Genomic DNA, 23380 nt, shown 5'->3' on the forward strand with positions numbered 1-23380 from the left:
TATGCAAGGCTGATTGTGATGAAAATCAGCGTATGCAGGTGCGCAAAAGAGTATCCGTGCCTGGATGGGCTCTCTAGTAATCCTATCAATAATTTTAATAGATAATCTCAAGGTCTACATCACTGACTCAACTTCTTTGTGATGGGGAGACCATTGCTTCACTACCTTATCTACTTCTGTTGTTGCTTGGCATAAATTGCGCCTTAGCATGTCGTTATCTCTTGTGAGAGGATGAGGGGAGTTCACTCTGAGATTAGAGTGGCCTTGGATGCCAGTTAACTCACTGTAGTTAACTTCTGGAGTCTGCTTAGCTTGAGCTCCCACATAGGGAGGGTGTGTGTATCTTGATCCCTGTTCCAATTTGCTTTGTTTGTAGCCAAATCTAGAAGCGACTAGCCCATTGCGAACTAAGTGACCTATCCCCATGTGTAACATCAACTGAGAACTCACGTTACTGTGAAGCATCTGAGCATATCCAAAGTGTAATCTCCAAGCCTGGAGATGCAGCTGCAAACAGGGAGGCTCCTAGGAGCTGAAGAAAATAAGCACAGCTAGCAAAACAGTGTAGGGAAATTCAGTACATGCTATGATTGCAGACTGGTGCACTTTTCCTCTATTTCGCTTTTTCTCCAACGAGTGATAGAGAGCTAGCATTTTAGCTAGGTTTGAAAGAGGCAAAGAGTTGTGACAGCAGCCACTGTTAGTGCTGTATACTGTAAACACACGGAGTACTAATGAAGGTTACCCATCTATGCAGGGGAGAAAAAGCATAGGAATGAGGAGAGAGCTTTATGGACCTTCTCCTCTGTCGTCTGTTCCTATGGCGCAATACTGGAGAGATGTTTTTCCTCAAAGCAAGCAAATTAAGGGATGGGTCACTGTTGATGTCTGTTGGCAAGTTTGGGGTTAACTGAATATGTGGAAAGAGATGATGAGCCTCTTGTCACAATCTGTGAGAAGGGCTGGAGGGCATTATGCAGGGAGAGTGGGTTAGTCTCTCCACCCATCATCATGGCGCCGTTGCTGGGCACGCTCCCCACTCACTGAGGCAGTGGGGAGGGCCAGGGGCCAGGATGTGTCACCCCGGCTTATGGAACTATCATGGGCATCTTTCCTCCATCCCCTGGCTCCCCGCAGTGTGGCAGCCATGGTTGCAAGCAACCATGGTTTCCACACGAGCAAAAAAATGAGGTTAATGGAGTATTTGTTCCCTTAACCTAGTTTTGAAGGGTGGCTAATTAGCAATAGCAATAGCACTTACATTTATATACCGCTCTATAGCCAGAGCTCTCTAAGCGGTTTACAATGATTTAGCATATTGCCCCCAACATTCTGGGTACTCATTTTACTGACCTCGGAAGGATGGAAGGCTGAGTCAATCTTGAGCCCCTGGTCAGGATCGAACTTGTAACCTTCTGGTTACAGGGCGGCAGTTTTACCACTGTGCCACCAGGGGCTCAGTAATTAGGCGGCTTTGCCACTGTGGAGCCACCAGGATCGGGCCCGATCCTGGTGGTTCACATGTGCGTGCAAAACCAGGCTGGGCTCCCTTAGCCCAGTTTTGTACACGCATGGGAATAGCCTCAATGTCTTAAGCAACGATTTAAAAAAAACATCCTAAAATTCTTGGCATGTTTATGACTTTAAGCTAACCTTGGCTCCCGGTCCTGAACATTTTATTTTCCCTGTGGAACACTTGAGAGGGGTGAGGATTCTTTTTGATATTCAGATGAGTGTTAGTGAATAAGTGTGAGTATTATGATTACGCACACAAATTGTGGTTCAAAACTATTACAGTATTCTGACTGAAAGGATAAGAAAATTAAGTTTCCTGTAAACGAGACACGTTTGTCCATCTCTAATCAGAATAGATCTTAGTCATGGTTATGACTACTAATTGATTGAGTTTTGGCATATATAGGTTATGTGTTCATTAGAACACAAGCTCTTTTAGCAAATGGAAGGAATGCTATAAATCTCTTTGCAATAGTTGTGACAACAGAATTGCAGATTTGGGATTGTGAGTGTGTGTGTGTCTGCATTGTACTCATCCATGGGATTTGCAGCCGTTGGCAATTTTCTGACTTGATTTAGTGTTTATGTATCATTTTTTCTTAGAAATTGCTTTTCTGAAGGGAATATATTTATTTTAATCTTGGCCAAATACAAATGAAATCTTAGACCTCAGAAAACTTGCATGAGAAAGGAACATTGGCTTACTGTGAAGGGTTCTTTTCCCCTGTGTTAGGAGCTCATCATAGAGGGTTGTGCACTGAGCATGCTTGAGACAGAACTGGAACATGGGACGCTGATTTCCTGTTGCTGTAGGTGTCCTAGCCCCAGTTCTGGGGCTGTCGTGAAGAGCGCTTAGTGTCAGGTGCAGAGAGCTAGTCAGAGTTTATATGCATCAACAAAAAACTTGAAAGAATTGACAACACTTAAACAGAGCACTCTCAATCAAGGACTGAAGGTCAAGGAGAAAAAAGGAAGAGAAAAGGAACCGGGGACAAGGGGAAAGCCTGTCCACTGTAACCCTGGGAGTTGTCTTACCCACAAATGGTGGCTCTGAGACACTCCATGCAGTTATAAACAAAATCCTCCCCCCCCACCAAAGAAAGGGAAAAAGGCAAAAGAAAAAACATACATCTGGATGGGTCTGATGAGCTCCTAGCACAGGGAAAAAGAACCCTTCACGGTAAGCCAGTGTTCCATTCTCCCCAGTGTTCGAGCTCATCATAGAGAGACTTCATTATTATCGCAGTTGGGGGGAAGGCATACAAGAGGGCCTTTGGCCACGGTGATGTCAGGGCATCCATTGCTTCTGCTTGTGGAGAGTGGAACCTCGTGAAGAATATGAGGAGGTGGTTGGACGGGGATGCAAAGAGATCTACCAGTGGCATCCGAAAGATTTGGGTAATCTGGAGAAAGACTTATGGATGGAGAGACCATTCTGCTCGATTCAATGACTGGCGCCTGAGCCAGTCGACCTGAGTGTTTTCCATGCTGCTCAGGTGTTTGGCGGCTATGGATGTCAGGTTGGCCTCCACCCAGTCGAAAAGAAAGTTTGACTCTTTCATTAGTGACCTGGAACATGTGCTGCTTGGTCGGTTGATGTGTGCTTTGGTGGTGACATTGTCTGTTCTTATTAGGACGTGTTTGCCTCGGACTAGATGGTGGAAGTGAATGAGTGCGAGCCAGACTGCCTGAAGTTCCAACCAATTTATGGACCTTTTTGCTTTGGATTTGACCACCACGCTTGGACTAGTTGCCCGAGGCAATGGTCTCCCCTGCCAAGGAGACTGGTGTCTGTGGTAATCACGAGTCGAAGAAGTTTGGACAGTGGAAGGCCCTTGCTTAGGGCCAGGGACAGCCACGACCGGAAGGATTGGTGGACTGTTTGGGGAAGGGCAACCTGTTTGTGAGTGGAGGCTATGATGAGTTCCTAGAACAGCAGGAGTAGCCACTGAAGGGGGCAGGAGTGTCATCTGGCCCATGGGGTGCATTCCATGCACACTGTCATGAACCCCAATGCTTGAGATAGGAGCATGATGTCCACTGACTGGTGAAGTAGAGGGGGCAACTGAGTGGCAATCTTTTTCCTCCTGTCTGGTGGAAGGGAGATAGAGTCCTGAGCAGTATTGAAGAGAGTTCCCAGATGGGTGAGCAACTGGGAAGGGTCGAGGTGACTCTTCTCGTAGTTCACTACGAACCCGTGATCCTGGAGGCACTGAAGATGATGTGAATGTACTTCCACGCTTGCTGGAGTCAGGGGGACTCGATGAGCAAGTCGTCTTGATATGGGTGCACATGCACCCCCTGGAGGTGGAGGTGGGCTATGACCGCTACCATGATTTTCGAGAAGAGTCGGGAGGCAGAGGAAAGGCTGAATGGTAGGGCCCAATATTGAAAGTAGTTACTGTAGTATGCAAAATGGAGGAAAATTCTGTGTTTTTTTTCCTGATGGGCATATGGAGGTAGGCGTCTGAGATATCCACTGATGCCAAATGATGCTTGGAGTATCCAAAGATGTTTGTCCGGATTGTGGGAACGTGGTGAGTGTAGGAAGTAGTGAGGTGGTGGGGAGATAAAATTGATGGCATAGCCATTGGAAACTGTGTCTAGGACCCATTTGTTGTGACACGTGGACATCCAGGTTGTGGCAGATTCCAATAACCTGCCGCCCACTGGTGCAGAGTCATTGTTTCCATGGAGCAGTCATGGAAGAGAAGGGTCTGGTATGGTTTTCTCTAGAATTGCCTCTGTAGTGTTGACGCCACTGTGTTCTACCGAAACACCTGTAGTTCTGGGTTCGGTAGTCTCTGAACTGCGTGGATGATGATGATTTTTGAAATTGCCTGTAGGGGCAAAAGGATTGAGGTTGGGCCTGAAAAAGCGTGCGGAACACCTTGCAGCTAGACTGTATGGCCTTATTTTTATCCCTAGTTTCAATAAGAATGGGCTCTAAGGCCAGGCCGAAGAGGTTGGTACCAGAAAAGTGTGCAGAGGTTAGGGTGAGTTTGGACTTGGTGTCCATATTACAACTCTTTAGCCAAAGAGACCTACGTACTGCTAACCCTGCCACCCAGGCTCTGGAGGCCTGTTGGATGCAGTCTAGACTGCAGTCAGCCACCAGGGCCGCTGCCTTGGCCATCTTGTTGATTCCTTGACGGAGCTTGATGTTTGCTGGTGGAACTAAGGCGACGTGTTCCTTGGCCCAAAAGACAGATGCATGGGCAAAAATAGAGTTGGTACTAGCCACTCTGATGGCCATGGTACCTTATTTCCAAAAGTAAATCACTCTTTCTGTTGTCCTGACTTTTTAGTTGTTTATGGCCCTCCACATTGACAATGGAGCCCGAGACCATCTGTTCCACTGGCGAGTCTATTTTTGGAGTAGCCAGGAGAAACATAACATCTTGAAAAAGATTATAATGATTTTTAGGGATATTGCCAATAGATTTGGAAGACGCAGGGCATTGCCATTCGGCTCACATGCCTTTGCGAAAAAGCTATGGGAAGGGTACCGTGGCCTTTTTCATACTTTTTCACAGCTGCCACACACTGAGTTGGCACTCTCAACAAGCTATCCATCATGTCCCCAAGATCTCTCTCCTGGTCAGTCACCAACAGCTCAGGTCCCATCAGCATATATGTGAAGTTGGGGTTTTTGCCCAAATATGCATCACTTTACACTTGCTTACATTGAACCGCATTTGCCCTTTTGTTACCCACTCCCCCAGTTGGGTGAGATCTTTTTGAAGCTCCCTGCAATATGTTGTGGATTTCACTAGTCTTAAATAGTTTAGTGTCATCTGCAAATTTGTCCACTTTGTTGCTTAACCCAGCTTCTAGATAATTTATTAACAAGTTAAAGAGCAGTGGTGTTCTGTGCTGGGGGTGGACTGTGTGTGCTTCTGTTCTGCAGTGCTTAATTTTTTTGCAAGGCGGGATTGTAATCTGCTTGTTTCTCCCATAGGGAACAGTGGTGAAACACCCCATTGTTCCCCATGGATAGCTCCGAGGGACACCAAAGTGGGTTGGGTGGTAGATCATGATGGCTGATCCAGCCCACAAAAGAAATGGGTAAGTGAGCAATATTTAAATTTTTTTAAACCTAAACCTCCATAGGATCCTAGGTTTTTTGGGGTAAGCTTAGATATATTTTTTAAATTGCCTGCTTGCCCATTTCTTTTGTGGGTTGAGTGGTATGTAGCACTCATCATGCCCTACCACTGAACCCATTTAGGTGTCCCTAGGACCTACCTACGCATGGGGAACAATGGGGTGATTTGAGTCCCCCATTTTTCCCTATGAACAAATCACACACATTTTTTCACGTTTTCGAATTGATTAGTTGAACTGGCCGGCAGTCCAGCTGTTTCAGTGAATTGATTCTCATGTTTGTGATTAGATTAGAGGTTGAATTGAATTGCAAAAAATGGTTCATGCACATGTACTCTGTAGGCCCATCATAGGCTAGCATTTTTGTGCTTTCTGGGAGCAAATCTCAGGTTCAATCCCTTGCATCTCCAGTTAGGTTTGTGAAAGACTCTTGTATGAAACCTAGGTGAGCCAGTGCCAGTCGGTGCTGACGGTATACAGACAGCTTCCAATGTTCCTATGATTAAGATCGTGATGCAACTCATTGGTAGAGCATCTGCTTTGCATGACAAGCTGCAGTGTGACTGATTGAGGGTTAGGATAGGGCTTGGTTGCACATTCCCAAATGTGTTTCACTGTGCACCCTAAAGTCTAATAGCTTCTTTGTGACCTCTTATGGAATGGAGCCATAATGGAGTGGTAGAGCACATACTTTTAGGGATGTGTGGACAGATTTGAATCCGAACCTGTATGAAACACACATACCCCGACTGTTTGGGTGTGTGTGCGTTTCCTGCAAATATATATTATTGAAACTTTGGATATTTTTTAGACTTACCCCCTCTGGGGGGCTTTTCCGGGCGGGTCCGTGGAAGTCCCTCTCCCCCACTGCCCTTCCTTATGTCAAAAAGCGCCCAGTTTGGGCGAACTTCTGCCCTTCCGGTCCTTTCCCCAACACAGTGGACATTTTGGAGGCTGCTGCGCATGCACCATGGGCCCTGCATGGCTTTTTAATGAACCAAGGAAATAGTAAAATGTAATGGTTGCTTGAGCCTCATTGATATCAGCTCATCCAATTCCATCATTGGAATTGGAAAAATCAGGGTATGTGTGGTGACTTCTGGGGTGTGTATATGTGTTTCCTGGTTACAAAAAAGAGAAATATTTAGGATATTCTCATCAATATAAATTTTGTGATACTGTCATAACTGAATCTCAGCAATATCTTAATGTTATAAATGTATCCTATACTAATAAAAAAGAGAAATGTTGAACAAATATCTAACTGTTCTAGAACACAACAAATAAAACTCACTTTTCAATGCAATTGCCTGTGTCTCCTTGTCACTTCTTAAATAGTTCAGTCAGTTTAGCAATACTCCAAATTATTTAGTACCAGTCCAACAGTATTGAAGGCTTTGGCTTTTTCAGACTAGTGTCTGTGTATCTTTTTCAAGTCCTGATTAGCTTGGTCTGTCTGCTTGCATTGGTTCCCTATGCGCGTGGTGTATAAGAAGCAGTCACTCAATGACATTTAATAGGTTTGACCAATAACAGAGACAGTTATTTTCCAAATCTCCAGATGTGTGCTTTCACTAGTTGTTCCTTGCAGTTGGTAATGGCCAGTTTTCACTGGCTGTGCATTCAGGGGAATCAGTCACAGCACATGGATCACATGAGCTGGATTTTTTTTGCTGTTGCTGGCCTGTGTACATGGTAGTCCTGTCTCATTTGAATGCTAATGCATTGTCCAATCTCTGTCTGGCAGCAGTGATGACTCTTGTCGCATAACAGTAGGATATTTGAGGCCTCTCAGAGGAGTGTTCATGCGCACTTTGCTCTGCTTTTCACTATGTAAGAAGAAGGGCCTTTGTAGAAGAAGTTTGGCACAGCATTGTATCCAGGGAATACAGCTTTTCTCTAAACAGCCCAGTGTGCCTGATTGCAGAGGCTTAGGATGATTTAAATGAGGAAAAATAGTTGTCCTGCTTTTTCTTAAGGCTTTAGCCTACTGGAAGGCAGGGGAGAGGCAGAGGCTGAAGCAGTTCTTGTTTGAAGTACTTGCAAAACAATAATTGTAGGTCTTTCCTCCTTGGTGGGCCCACCTAAAGTGGTGCTAGCAGGGAAATGTGCAGGGATGTCAAGGGGTGAGCAGTGTTCCCTCTAGTCTTTTTCATATGCGTGCAGAATAAGTTTTGTTCTGGATAGCAGTATCAAGGCAGTGTGTACAAGTGCATTCAGAGTGGAGCCTTCTTGATTCAACCTGAACGGACATAAAAAAGACAACCTTGTGAGCATATGCACACACTTACAGTGGTTCCCAATCTAGGAGCCTCCAGATGTTGCTGAACTACAACTGCCATCAGTCCCAGCTACAATTTATTGTGTCTGGGAATGATGGGAACTGTAGTTAAGCAACATCTGGATGCTCCCAGTTTGGAAACCACTGCAGGCTTAGTGGGAACACTGGTGGTGAGGCAGCAAGACAGAATCTGAGTAAGCGTTCCTCTACATTTATCTAATTCATCTTGGAAACTGCCTCAGACTTAGGACAGTTGACATATGGCATATGTTATCAGGGGTCATCAGCAAAAAACAAAACACCTGCTCCCTCTACTCTGGGAGCCTCCTCCAAGCAGGGTTCAAGAAGGCCCCATGACACCACCCCCCGCCCCCTTTGGGGAAGGAGAGGCACATTTTCCCCATTGTAATCATGGTTTGAAATGTTCTGGAGCACCTCAGCCAAGCAGGGACCAAGGAATCACCTTCTCCCATGAGAATGGGAGGCATGGAGCTTGGCTGAGAAACTCTGTGGCCAAGCAAAGCTGAAAAGGGTGCCAATGACGTGTTGGTTTAACCTTGAACCACCAAGGTACTTGCAGTGTCTCAACTCTAAAAGATCCCCAGCCTTTCTCCAAACTTGGAGCTGAGAAAGGAGTGAGAATCACCATGCAATCTACTCTGCTCTTCTAAACCTATTATATACTTTCCAGTCATGCAGCTCTTCAGAAACATAGAACTCTGATGACTCTTCAGGAGAGAGGTTTCTTTCAATATGAAACAGTCACCAAGAAGGTCTTGCTTTTTTCTATAATTTTTAAGTTTTGAAGAAATGTACCCAAAGAAAATAACAAAACAACAACAGATAACTCAGTTCAGGAACAAATAAATTTGTAACTTTATTGGTCCTCTCTGTCAGAATACTATGTATGGCAGCTTGTACCTGCCAATAGATGTTGACAAATCTTAAGAGCTGATGTTAATGAACATTATTATAATGTGAGTGAGTCATCTCATCACTTGAATACAGGGTCTTGGAAATATAAAAAGAACAATGCCTTTAAAATCCACCCTTTGTGTGTGTGTGTGTGTGTGTGTGTGTGTGTGTGTGTGTTTTGGTTGCATCTAATTTTTTCTTAAGTTCCGAATTGTTTATGTGCATAGTAACTTACAGACAGCAGCAAAACAAAGGTGCTATAATCCTTGTATTCTGTCTTGGTTTTAAGCTTGGCCCCTTCAGATAGGTTGGTTTGACAGATGAACCTGTTTGTAAACATGAATAACTTTTTTGGTGAGTTGTCATTGAAGTATCTGTAATTTTTTAAAGACTAGTGTTATGTCTTGGGGTAGGGGAGGAGTGTCTGTAGTTGTGGGAACCACGTGTGGTGATGGGGGCACCTAAATGCATTGTATGTTTCTGACGTTTTCCCAGCCCCTGCTCCAGCACCTCTGTATTTTCCCTTAAATGAAGTTTAGTGGCAGTGAAGGAAAGTGTGAGTGATTTACTTCTATAGCACCAAGTAAAGCAGCAGGATGCCCTCTGGAGGACAGGATGGCATAGTGCACCAGAAGTCCAGTGTGACCAACAAACAGTAAGGAAACAGGTTTTTAGTGAGATTATCAGGAGAGGTCCGTCTGCATTTGCCACTGGCTCTTGCTACTCAGGGATGGGCCTTCTCAGCTGCTGCCCTGAGGCTTTGGAATGCGCTCCCTGCTGAAATAAGAGCCTCCCCATCTCTGACAGCTTTTAAAAAGTCTTTAAAGACGCATCTGTTCACCCAGGCTTTTAATTAATATTGTTTTAATGGTTTTAATGCTGTTTTAAAACATTGTTTTAAAAATTTTAAATGGTTGTAATGTTTTAAACTTTTTGTTCTTGTTTTAACTAATGTTTTACTTTCTGTTTTTATTTTGTTGTAAACCGCCACGTTTTGGGCAATATAAAAACATGTTAATTAATTAATTCATTCAATCAATCAATCAATCAATCTCCGTCCTTTTCTATTTCTCTTTTGTGACACTTTAGACGGACACACTTGCTTGATTAATCTGCTCTGTAGGTACAATTCATTTCACTATAATTCTGGCATACCATGGGGTAATTTACCATACATAGCCTTCAGCTGGATGTTAATCTCTTTTGGCCTCTTGCAGCTTGGTTCAGTCTCGGGGATTCAGTATATTATATTTCTGACGAGAAGCTGGATGACCTGATACTTTGAGCCAGTTAGGTTTTGTTTTCTAGCGCAGTTAGATTGCTCATGAATTTGTATAAAGGTCTGTCAGTAGTGGTAATCCAGAATAACGAATTGAAACCTCCCATGTACAGTTACCTCTGAATATTATGTGCTATGGACAAACATAGGATTGTTCATTGCCACTGTGCTCTGTGCTTTCAGAGACATCTGTGTTGCTGTTCTTAAAATGGAATATTTTACTACATGGGCCATGGTCTGATCCAGCAAGAAAGTATTTGTTTATATTCTTGTGAGCCTCTGATTAGAAACTGCTCCCAAAGGTCACTGCTGCCATATTTGTGTACGGTGGCCATTGTCTGCATGGTGTATCCATTTGCTCGTGTATATGATCCCAAGTGAAACTCCAAATGAGCTGCTTGCTTGTGCTGCATTTTTATATGCGGTGTGGATTTGTGTAGGTAGTGGCACCTGCACAATTGGTCACATGATAGAGGCAGGTGTCTGTAAAATTCACTGTCCAGAGCAGTTACCTTGGCAGTAATGTATGGTATTGAGTGTCATATTATACTTGCTGAGGTGACTGAAAGTATATGCAGATACTAGTCATTGCAACCCTTTGTGTTTCATTTCACTTTTAAGCTGCTCTGTGTTGCTTTTTCCTTTAGGTACCATTCTTAATGTTTGATTTAGCAGCCTAGTAGTTAAGCCTATAAAATAACTTGCCTGCCTCTGGTGGGTGAGGAGACCTAGTGGCAGTGGTAGGGCTCCTCCGCCCTCTTTCTGCCAGCTATGCTTTTATGGGCAGCAGGGGATTCTGTAGGGAATAATATTTTCCACACACAACTGCAGTCAGTCGCCATGTTTTTCAGTCTAGAATGAAGCAGGATATTAAACAGGGTCATTTCCTGTGTCACTGCAGAGTCAAAAAAGATGGTGATGGACAGCAATTGGCTGCTGGGAATGTTATTCCCTCTTGAAATACTGCTTAGTCTGCCTCTGCTTGCAGCTGTGTAGAAAGAAAAGATTTTAAAAAATAAAAAGCTAGTCCTGCTATTGCTCTTCATTTGTATGTAAACTCTAGGTTACCAGTGATGACTAGGCAAGAGTGGAGAGACAAGGGTGCTTCTAGCTATTAGACCAATCACAGAGTGACTTGGGTTTGATATAACATGGAATAATTAGTTCCATATTATATAAAACCCAAGTCGTTCTATGATCAGTCTAATAGAATATGATCATTCAGTTAGAATATGTGGACATAGATTGTGTGTCTAGCACTTCTAAAATAAGCTGCTGTTAGCTCAACAGCATAGTTGAAGTGTGTCATTGACAAAAGTTGAGAGAATGTGGTGCTCAGTTTTTCTCAGAAATTATTGGGAGCATGTAGATTTATTATTTTAATTATTTTTGATACCTAAAAGCAACCAGGGTTAAGAAGGTGGTTGTGTTTTTAACAGTTCTACTTTTGTACTCTGGAAATAGTGCAGCTACTTTGATTTGGGGTTTTTTATATTTAACTTTCTTTCTCGCAAGACAGTTCTATAAATAAGGAGTTGAAGATGCTTCTCCACAGGGGAAGTAAGGGTTTAAACTGCATTGCTAAACATTTCAATACCACCTAATGGTGCAGCGGGGAAATACTTGATTAGCAAGCCAGAGGTTGCTGGTTCGAATCCCCACTGGTACGTTTCCTAGACTATGGGAAACACTTGTATTAGGCAGCAGCGATACAGGAAGAGGCTGAAAGGCATAATCTCATACTGCACAGGAGGAGGCAATGGTAAACTCTTCCTGTATTCTGCCAAAGACAACCACAGGGCTCTGTGGTAGCCAGGAGTTGAAACTGACTTGACAGCACAGTTCACCTTCAAACATTTGAACATATTTTTGTGTTAGCTTTGGAAGCATGACAAAAGCAAGCCTTTGTCATGCTAACGTTTTCTTTGTTTGAATTGTAGACAGAGTTTATGCTATGCAAGATGTGCAGATTTCTATTGTTCTTGCATAACTTTATGACTAACTTTGCATATGCCTTTTAAAATAATGCAGCACTGACTGATAGTTCTTGCTCATTATGTTGAGAAGTGCCAGAGCACCAGTCTCTCTAGGTCTTAGTTTTGATTTGAAGTGATTTTAAAAGTGTGAACTTGCTCTGTGGCTTAAGGTGTGCATTCAAAGTGTGAGGTATGTGTTTGCCTTCATTGGGTAAAGAGAGAAGTTTCAAGGACTCTGTGTGTGGGGACAGGGGAAGGAAAACTCTTGTTGTCCAAATGTAACTTTGGTATGTCTGGGTTCCAGCCAGTAGCATTTCCGTGTGTGCTAATGTTGTATGTGCAGTAGACTTCTTCAGGGCTCATTGCACAATATGTAATGCATAATATTTCCTGGAGGTTGGTAGGATTCCACATATCAGAATCTACTAAGCAAGAAGCATCATGGAAAATCTCATTATGGCACAAAAACATTACTGTAGATGCAATTCAGTGACACCTGGCTAACGGATTTTAGTTGGAATATACTAATTGGCCATTGTGGAGGAGGGATAGGTAATTATGCAAGGCACAAAAGTTGCTTTCATATACTGAGGAGAAAAAACACATTGCTTCTGCAGGTTATGTATGTATGTTAAAATATGCTTCTGAAGTCATGAATATAGGAATATATGTTTAAAAATTAAATGTGTTGGAAGGAACATAAAACCCAACAATATATGGCACTCACATCCTGATAATCTATATCTTATAAAGAATGTCACATGCCAGTTGCTTGGTAGACACTGGGAGAGGAGCAGCAGTATGGAGGGATAGATGGTCTATTCACTGGCTACTCCATGTTGATGTTGTAAGGTTCCCAAAGCGATCACTTCCAAGACCTTCAGATACTGCATACACTATGGTTCAAGTATGTTTGAATGCCTTTAAAGTTTTAAATAGTTTGCTTGGCTTGGGAGAGTAGGAATTTTACACTTCCCACAGTCTTCCTTTCCCACCCTTCAGCTTGTCATATTTCTCCCCAAGAGGCTGGGGTGGGGGTGGGGTGGGGGACATGAATGAAAACCTTTCCACATCCTGTCCTTTGGAACAGCCGGATGAAATATTAGTTTGTGAGCTGGAATTACAGGACCCTATGAAACAATGCCCATATATCCTAATAACCTCAATGGAGAATGTAAGGAAGGCTCTGTCATCTTCAGCAAAAACTGTGAACATATATTTTCTTGCTTTGAAATAGTGTTCTTAATTTACCTCTGCCTTTCTAAAAGTGTGTTTTTCTTTCCAGGGTGCTAGCATAGACTGTAATTTGTAATGAAGTGGGGACTTGGGTAGAATTCCACTCTTTCTCCATCCTTTGAGGTGGGGGGACATAAGGTTAGGGGATTTGGAGAGCAGCCCAAGGCATCAGGTTTCCCTGGATCAGCCTTCTCAGGGTCATAGGACCTAAAGGGAAAGGAACACAGCCTTTTGAGGACTCCCTGGCCCACCTGCTCAGGGTCATAGGACTTGGGTGGTGATGAAGAGGGCAGGATTTCCTTGCACGAATTGTGGGTGTCTGGGAAGATACTGATCATTGACAGGAAATCATACTGGACTTGCTCTAAGCTTTGACTGTGGCTGGTGAACGACTTTTGCTGTGATAGACCTACACCAGTTTGGGGTTAGATTAATTACTTAATCATCTTGCAGTTCCTACTAATAAGATATGGCCCTCTATTTGATCCAATTCTGTGTCTGAGTGCAGTGAATAGAACACACAGTTTCTTTCTAAGCCTGCATTTTTGCTTGTGTGTGTACTTGGTGCCCTTCACTTAAGTTCTATATCACTTGCTCCTTGTCTGCCCCCCTCTCTGCCGATGACTGATAAGGGACATGAAAAATCTTGGGTCTAAGGCTGTTGTTTTGTTTTCTGCAACAAAGTGAGTGGCTTGGGAGTGCCTATGAGAACAAAATTACCCAATAAGTAAAGGCCTGGCAGCGTTTTGCTTACCAGGCTTTCTAGTTAGAGGGGGAAAGCTGGTTCCCACTGATAAGCCATGGAAGTGTGAGGTTGTGGTGGTGGTAGGTACAGCTCTTCTGTGGTGAGGAGTAGGTAGCAATTGCTTCTATAGGCCTCAGTTGCTGTTTTAAAAGAATGAAGCATTTAAAAAGTATGTTGTGTAACCTGAGTGTCTCACGGGATCAGACCAAAGGCCCATCTATAACAGGGCTGCTCAACTTTGGCCCTCCTGCAGATGTTGGCCTACAACTCCCACAATCACTGGCTATGGGCCAATGTGGCTGGGGATTATGGGAGTTGTAATCTAAAAACAGCTGGGGGTCAAAGTTGAGCAGGCCTGATCTATATTATGTCTTGTCGTACAGTAGCCAGTCAGATGCTTCTGAGACGCCTGCAAGCAGAGCTTGAAGGCAATAGCCCTTTCCCTGTTGTTGACCCTCCAGCAATTTAGTAGTAATATTTTTCATGGTTATAGAAATAGCTGTGTGGACAAACCAGTGTTAAACAACTTGTTTTGTTCTCCATATTCCATGACATCCAGGAAGTGGTGTCTTATTTCCCTTTTTGAGAATCTGAATTGAGACTTAGAACAGTTTAAGATCGGGTGCGAACTCCTTGAAGGGCTGCTGCCTTATGTCTCCTTTCATCGCTTAGGACAACTGATAAGTAAATAGAAAATGCACATTTGCTATTTCAATTTAGGTCATGATTTTAAGTCATTAATGTGCATAGCAGGCTTTTACCCTGTTCTAGAAAAATTGTATTCTGGTTTGTGTCAACGTGAGATAATAGTCCTATGTCAGTTTGCACTGCATTTGAGGTACCCACACAGCCATGGCCCTCAAGCTACCCTTAACCTTTTTTCGTGGTGACAATTGCAGTTTCCAGAAAGGTATCATGAAAGTGAACATTTAAGAACAGTGCACTTAATCATGGTTCAGTATTTGTGCAATTGTTCTTGAGGGGTGTGTGTGTGTGTGTGTGTGTGTGTGTGAGAGAGAGAGAGAGAGAGAGAGAGAGAGTCATAACCAGAGGTATGCCACCATATTTTCACATCTGTTTCTAGTTTCTCTGCCTTCATCAGTTTAATGAAAAAGAGATGTTTGATCCTTGATGCAGTTATGAGAGCCAGCGTGGTGTAGTGGTTAGAGTGCTGGACTAGGACCAGGGAGACCCGAGTTCAAATCCCTATTCAGCCATGATACTTGCTGGGTGACTCTGGGCCAGTCACTTCTCTCTCAGCCTAACCTACTTCACAGGGTTATTGTGAGGAGAAACTTAAGTATGTAGTACACCGCTCTGGGCTCCTTGGAGGAAGACCGGGGTATAAATGTGAATAATAATAATAGTAGTAGTAATAATAATAATATAAAACAATATCACTTGATGATGCACTGATTTTTCTGAGCATGGGGCAGATTCAAAAAGGCAAATGGACAAAGTGAATTTGTTTTTAAACCTGTTCATTTTGCATTCTTCTTGTGGCCTTGTACTTAACTGATCAAGACTAATTCTCAAACGTGTGTAGCACTAGATGATTTTCAGCTGAAGTATGAACCACCTGCATTGGGAAGCATTGCAGTTGAGGTTATACAGGAGTGGTTGATCTGTGATGGATGGCATTCACACACATGCAGATGATCACTTGACATTCCAGTGCATTATAGATGTGCACACGTAAATTTTTCCTTGGACTTGTGGATTTTGGAAAAGGAGGAGGTTACAATGCCTAGCCTTGAATAGCTTTTTGATAAGATTACTACATTCATTAAAAAAAGCCACCTAATGGCTCAGTGGGGAAATACTTGACTAACAAGCAGAAGGTTGCCAGTTCGAATCCCCGCTGGCAGTATATTGGGCAGCAGCGATATAGGAAGATGCTGAAAGGCATCATCTCAAACTGCATGGGAGGAGGCATTGGTAAACCCCTCCTGTATACTACCAAAGAAAACCACAGGGCTCTGTGGGCCCCAGGAGTCAAAATCGACTTGACAGCACACTCTACCTTTTACCTTACTACATTCATATGTGAGCAGGTTCAGGAAGAAGTTGCTAGAGGTGCTTTAATGAAGAATCACTGATCCATGGCATACTGGGCATCCATAGGGTAGAGTACCTGCGTGAAAAAGAAGCAAATCACAAGATGGCCAGTCTTGTTTAATATGCTACCCTTTTGTTCACATGATCAGTGACAACAGACTATTTGCAGTCTTTTAGTGCATAATGCTGTGGATGCTTAATGGTAAGGATTGTGCACATACCACCATGGGGTGGTATTTTATGTCAGAAGAATTAAACTGTTTTATAATTGCATGATCTTCATTGTACACCTATAAAACAGTCTGCCCTATTTGTATGCTTATATATGCTGCCTGTAATCCATTAGATCTCTGTGCAAAATTGAAGCCTTATTTACCTAAGAGACTTACTGAAAAGTACTCTTACCTAACTCTGGTTAAATGCTGTACAAATGTTTAAAGCATACTGATCAATTAAACTGTGCAGTTAGGATAGAGAAAGGAACAAATTTAAAATCTTTCTAAATGGCCCAAAGATACATTACTGTTGTTCAGATCTAAATGTTTTAAAGCTACATCTTCCGGCTGTCAGAAGCACCTTCTTTTGTGCATTTAACACACACACATAATAGAGAAGATGGACAGACAAGGATGTGCAAAACAGTTGGAATACTTTTCTTGATCTTTCTCTTTAAATTTATAAATGATTTGGCTAACAGTTGTGTTTCCCCCTCTCATAGGGTCGACATGTCAAGACGGGTCAACTGGCTGCCATCAAAGTCATGGATGTTACTGAGGTAAGTTCAGAATGGTACCCAATTTCTTAAAAGAAAATATAAAAGGAATTGCCTTGACCTGAACCCCTCATCTGTTCAGTGGGAAAGATATCTGCACAACAGCGTGAGTGCAGACCTCTGGACTAGGGCCAAGGTGAAAAGAAATGTGCACCCATCTGAGAATGTCAGCTTCATCACAATAAGTGTATACCCTTTTTAGGTTAGAAAGGAAATGGACTCAATAAAGATCCCAAAGGCCTAAATGTAGAAACATCTGCTAAAATTTTGAGCAGATTGTTGGCCAAATTCAGCAGTGTAAAGCAGTAGTTGTAATGGACTCAGGGGGATTTACTGTGGAGCTTTATATGAGAACAGGGAGAAATTAACCCAACCAGAGAGATAAAAATATACATCTGTAGTTAAAACCTTATCTCTAATAGCTCTAGTTGAAGGCATTGAAAAATAGATTAGTTTTTTCTTTGAAAATGGTACTTTAACAACTGGAAAACAGAAGTTCTGAGAATATTGTTTCCACGGTTATCACACAGATTTCATATTTCACAATTAGGCAATATTAGGGGTGTCTCGCTAATGAGATGGTTGCCTCAATTAGGAACTGGGCAGAGGCAGTGGCTTCACTGTCACTTCTGCTTCAGACCCACTACGCCCCCCATTTGTTTTTCTTGTGGCACTCCGGGCCCTGCCCTTGTACTCTTCGTCCCCACTGTCTTGCCATGTCCTCTGCTTGTTCAAAAGGTTGAGGACAGGGAGCAGCATGAAGCACACTTACTGCTGCTCTAGCTTCCCTAACCTCTGTTGGTTGAACAAGCAGAAAGCAGGAGGACACAGTGAGGAAGACGCACAGAAGTGGCTGCTGCAACCACCAGGTAGGAGGAAAGAGGGATCCCAGTCTGGCCCTGATAGATGTTTGGAAAGGTACCATATGGGGAATAAGGCTGCCGACAGCCCTCCCTACTTGTGTGAAGCTCTTTCAGAATCTTGCAAAGCTCAGGTGGAGATACTACAAATTTACCTCTGCAAAACATTTGGAAGGGTGTCAGGGTGGGTAGGTTGCTGGCAGCTTTCCTCACATAGTGCCCTCCCAGAGTCCTGCAAGGCTTGAATTTGAGCCTTGTAGAAGTTCCCTTCTGCAAAGGCACCACACAAGGTGGGATGTACACTTGCTCTTTGTGGAATGACTTTGCAGAGACTGCAAAGATAGAGTGGGTATCCTCCCATCCAGCCTTTGAGATGCAGTTGGAAAGATGCTTCACAGGCTGGGAAGACTTTTGGCATCTTTTTATAGACATGTTTCCCTTCCAGAAGCTTGCAAAAGTCTTGTGGAGATAATCCCATCTAGCCTTTGAAAGGCTTTGAAAGGTAGGGTTGATGAGAAGAGGCTGCAAGCCAACATCTTCTTCTCATTGCCCAGCCCACTAGCTAGCCTTGCAAGGTGACCAAGAAGAGGCTGTCAGCAAGCAGTCTTCTCTCCTCAACTTGTGCCCCATTTAAATGTTTGGCAAGGTGGCATTTTGGGGCTTGCACGAGGCAAGGAAAAACCTGGAGCCACCCCTGGGCAAGATGTATGCATCAGCTGTATTTTATTAGCTTAGCAAGAATTTCAAACCTAGCAGCCTTCTGCTCCGAAACCTGTTTATCTCATGTGATTTTCTCAGAAGTGTCAAAGCTTGTTCCCTGTTCAATACATAGAAGGATTTTAATTGGTAGGATGGTTAAGCTATACTACGATATATCAGCAACATTTCTGAGGAGAGTCAGCTGCTTGCTGGTCTTGAAGAAAGAGGAAGCAACAAGCTTGTATTTCTCTCCTAAAGAAGATAACAAGGGAACACAGCAAGGAAATCAATCAATCAATCAACCAATCACCAAGAAAAAAAGAGAGGAAGGAGAAGCTAAGACTGTTAGGGCTGGTAGTTTGATTTCTGGCTGGCTAGAAGTGTTTGTGTCTTTGACAGAGGAGTAGCCTGAGTGGGGTTCATTCCAGGTGAGTGCCTCAGCTTGTGGGAGGGGCCACATTCTGGAGAGGAGTCAGTTTGCCTGCTGGTCTTGAATACAAGGCTCAAACCACAGGAACCTTGCTAACAGGAGTTTGCAAACAGATTTTATCTGCAGATTTGCAAACAGATTTGCAAACAGAGTTTATCTGGAGATTGGCAGGAAACTCTGTGGGGAGATGCACAAGTTGCGCCCTTTCGTCACAGAGGAGACACCCAGTGCAAGAATAAGGTGAGTACCACCCAATAGGGATGGGCCTGGACTGGTCCGGAGGCCATTAAAAAAGCTTCCGGACCGGTCTGGACCTGGGCGGTCTGGTTTGGGTGGGGAGGGGTACCTTTAAGAGCGGCGGGAGGGTTTACTTACCCCTCCCGCCGCTTTCCCGCTCTGTCGCCATAATCCTAAGAGTAATTGGGGCGGCAGGACACCTCCCTGCCACCCCTTCCCCGACGTTGCTTGAAAACTCCCAGGAGTCCTTTGCGCGCGCGTGCACGTCACAGAGACGTGCGCGCGCTCATCTCTGTGACGTGCACGCGTGCGCAAAGGACTCCTGGGAGTTTTTTCAAGCAACGTCGGGGAAGGGGCGGCAGGGAGGTGTCCTGCCTCCCCAATTACTCTTAGGATTATGGCGACAGAGCGGGAAAGCGGCGGGAGGGGTAAGTAAACCCTCCCGCCGCTCTTAAAGGTACCCCCCTACCCCAGTGCCGGACCACAGTTGGCGGTTCCGTGCACACCCCTACCACCCAACTTGTGTAATTTTCTTGGAGGACAAAACTAAATTTTTTTAGATTGTGAGTCCTTTGGGGATGGGGATCCAAATTATTTATTTATTATTTCTCTGTGTAAACCACCCTGAACCATTTTTGGAAGGGTGGTATAGAAATCGAATTAATAACAACAACAACAACAACAACAACAACAACCATTAATTAGCTGACAACTGTACCCAGTACATAGCTTCAAGCCCCATATACTCTAAATAGCCAATAAAACCAGTTATGAAAGTAGAACGCCAGCAGGGCAAGGGGTGCTTCCCAGTGTATTGCACAGAGTGTTGCATGTATGACTGTCTGCCTGAGGGGCAGAAGCCGTGGGTGTACTCTCGATGCAAAGGGCTCCTGGCTATCAGGTTACAGGTTTGTTCCTTCAGAGCCAAGATGGCTGACCTGAAGAAGCTCAGGAAGGCAGAGAGGTGTATGGATGAGACCCTCAGGGATGTGGTAGAGGCACCCCACTCCCAGGCTGACAACGCTTCTGCTGTCATGGAGAATGGGGTCTCAGAGAAGGAGCACATTGGTCTGAGGAAGAGGGAAGCGCTCACTTAACAGGGCCCCTTCCTTGGGTAATGCTCCCATAATTTCTTGCACGGAGGATACTTCTCCAAGGGTTGGGGGCTTACTAGTAGTGGGTGATTCGATCATTGGGGCATAGAGAGATGGTTCTGTGACCCGTGTGTAGACTACACGGTGACTTGCCTGCCTGGTGTGAAGGTTGTGGACGTCATGGTGCATCTAGGTAGGCTGTTAGGGAGCGCTGGGGAGGGGTCAGTTGTGGTGCATGTTGGCACCAACGATGTCAGGAAATGCAGTTGGGAGGTCCTGGAAGCCAAATTTAGGTTGTTAGGTAGCATACTAAAGACCATGACCCCTGGGCAGCGTTCTCTGAAGTGTTACCTCTTCCATACGGAGGGACAGAGAGACAGGTGGAACTGAGGGGTCTAAATGAGTGGATGAGACAGTGGTGTTGGGAGGAGGGGTTTAGATTGGTTAGGCACTAGGATACTATTTGGGGAAAGTGAAGCATGTACAAGAGGGACGGGCTCCACTTGAACCACGATGGATCCAGACTGCTAGTGCTTAAAATCAAGAAGGTTGCAAAGCAGCTTTTAAAATGATGCCTGGGGGATTGCCAACAGGAACTGGGTGGTATTTGCTTTGGCCAGCAAAATCCCCTAAGGTGTGAGGGTGAAAATGTTTGGGATAAGCCAGAAGTGGACAGAGTACAGCCAGGAGTTGAGCAGAAAGAAAAACATTACAGCTTGTGAAATAGGTCAAATGATGGTAAGGGGGAAAGCACATGCCAACACCAGGTGAGAGACTTGACATATAGGTGTCTATGTACCAATGCCAGAAGCCGCCGAGCCAAGATGAGTGAGCTGGAGTGTTTGGTTACTAATGAAAACATAGATTTAGTGGGTGTAACTGAAACCTGGTGGAATGGTGGGTTAGGGTTAGGGTTACAGAAGGGACAAGGAGGGGAGGATTGGGGGAGGAGTGGCACTGTATATCAAAGAAGGGATAGATTCCAATAAGCTAGAAAACCTAGGTGGACCGGAGTCCTCTACAGAATCATTATGGGTAAAGTTATGAGGACTGAAAGGAAATGTGTTACTAGGGATGTGCTATCACTCTCTGGATCAAACCTCTGAGAGTGACCTGGAGTTTGAGAAACAAATAAGAGAGTCGACAAAGAAAGACAGGATAGTAGTAGTGGGTGACTTCAGTTATCCTCACGTAGACTGGGTAAATTCATATTCAGGTAATGAGAAACCAAATTTCTAGATGTTCGAAATGACAGTGCCTTAGAACTTTTAGTTGCAGAGCCAACCGGAGAAATGGCAACCTTAGATTTAATCCTGAGTGGTACCTAGCACCTGGTGCAAGATGTCAGAGTTGCAGAACCATTGGGTAACAGTGACCATAGTGTGATCCAGTTCAGCATATATGCAAGTGGAGAATTGTCAAGCAAGTCTAACACAGATGATTTGGGCTTCAGAAGAAGAAACTTCTCAAAAATGAGGGGACTGGTAAAAAGAAAATTGAATGGGAAAGTTAGGAGGATCAAATCATTCCAGGAAGCATGGAACCTATTTAAAACCACAATACTAGAAGCACAATTGGAATATATACCGAGGAGGAGGAAAGGTACCACCAAGTTCAGGAGGACATCAGGATGGCTAACAAGTAGAGTCAGAGCAGCTATAAAAGGGAAGAAGATTTGCTTCAGAAAATGGAAGTCCTGCCCAAATGAAGAAAACAGGAAGGAACATAAACTCTGGCAAAAGAAATGCAAGGAGACAATAAGGGATGCAAGGAGAGATTTTGAGGAACCAGCTTGGGTGGCTTTAAAAGTGGCTAAGAGAAATTCATGGTGGACAGGTCTATCAATGGCTACTAGTCTGGTGGCTGTAGACCACTTGCAGCCTCAGAGGCACAATGCCTCTCAATACTAGTTGCAGGGGAGCAACAGCAGGAGATAGAGCATGCACATACCTCTTGTATTTGTGCTCTCCAGAGGCATCTGGTGGGCCTCTGTGTGAAACAGGATGCTGGACTAGATGGGCTTTGCAGCATCCAACAGCATCCAGCAGGGTTGTTCCTATGTTCTTATGTAATTAGACTTGCTTCAGACTTAATCCAGAGTTTTGTTGCATTCTTTAAAGAATGCATTCTATTTTTAAAATCAGTTTAGTTTGACCTTTTTACATGTTTGTGTGCATGTAGTTGAAGCCCCAGCAGGACTTGAGGCTTATCAGTAAACCATTTTAAGAATAAGGCAGCCAGCAGGGATAGTTCAGCTGGCTAGTACATCAGTTACTGTATCTGTATCCTAGCAGAATAGGGCTAAATTTCCAATTTCTAAATTTCCAAAGTGCGTGCACATGTTAGGACTAAGGACCGGTTTGCACACCAGCAAAGTGTATAGATTTAATGCTGTGGGGCATGAGAGTGAATCTTGGATTTGTGCACCTCCTCGCCTTTTGCACAATTCTCCCTAGGTACATATGTTTGCACATACCACACTCATGTGATCAATCTTTCCCCTTTTTGTGGTGGATGAATTTTGAATCTGCCCTTGAACATATAATCAAAGTCATTCTGGTTCAACAAAGCATCCTTCTCTTATTTTAAATTGGGTTTGCTCTTCATTTGTAATTCTCAATTTGTTGATTGCAAGATGGGATGAGAGATTGTTAAATGTGTTTTAAAATTTTAGTGGCACCTTAAGATTGGTTTGTTGTGATAGATAATCTAGGCAGGAGTGAATCTCATGGGAAAGGCTGTTGTCTCCTTAAACTCTTGCCGTAATGATTCAGTTCCAGTCTAAGGTACTATGATGTTATTGAGGTAGTATTACTTTAAGAGATAATGTTATATTTAGAAGGAAAATATCCTGGTATGCAGAAGGGAGCAGGGCAAAGGGAGGTATGCAGAAGGCTGTAAAAGTGGTTAGTTAATCTGCAAGTAACAGAAGAGATGAAAATAGTTTTGGTGTATGCGACCTTAAAATAATGTGGAAATAACATTGATACTTCTAAGGCTGGTTCTTTTGACCAGCAGTAACATGGGTGCCACAACACTTTTTATGATTTAGCTACTACACATGAACACATACTCTTCAGAAATGTGCTATCAGTTAAATGGTAGACTTGCGAGTGAATAGAACATTCTCTGAGTTCTAACCTCGGCTGAAATTCATTAATTTCTCTAAGCTGTTA

The 23380-nt window shown here is 43.7% G+C and overlaps 1 protein-coding gene and 1 long non-coding RNA gene across 5 annotated transcripts in view; one reads left to right on the plus strand and one right to left on the minus strand.

Annotated features, from left to right (window-relative positions):
* Positions 1–7022, minus strand: part of LOC128349752 (uncharacterized) — a 41736-nt gene extending 34714 nt beyond the window's left edge. The window contains exon 1 of the long non-coding RNA XR_008318971.1: positions 6917–7022. This is a non-coding gene — a long non-coding RNA (uncharacterized LOC128349752). The remainder of the gene's footprint in view (positions 1–6916) is intronic.
* MAP4K4 (mitogen-activated protein kinase kinase kinase kinase 4) overlaps positions 1–23380 on the plus strand; it is a 231311-nt gene that overhangs the window by 96789 nt on the left and 111142 nt on the right. For all 4 annotated transcript variants that reach the window (XM_053306630.1, XM_053306631.1, XM_053306632.1 and 1 more), the window contains exon 3: positions 16831–16887. In XM_053306630.1, coding sequence (XP_053162605.1) covers positions 16831–16887 — 57 coding nt within the window. The remainder of the gene's footprint in view (positions 1–16830; positions 16888–23380) is intronic.

This window comes from Hemicordylus capensis, chromosome 3, assembly GCF_027244095.1.
Source record: "Hemicordylus capensis ecotype Gifberg chromosome 3, rHemCap1.1.pri, whole genome shotgun sequence".
In the NCBI taxonomy this organism is placed as follows: domain Eukaryota; kingdom Metazoa; phylum Chordata; class Lepidosauria; order Squamata; family Cordylidae; genus Hemicordylus; species Hemicordylus capensis.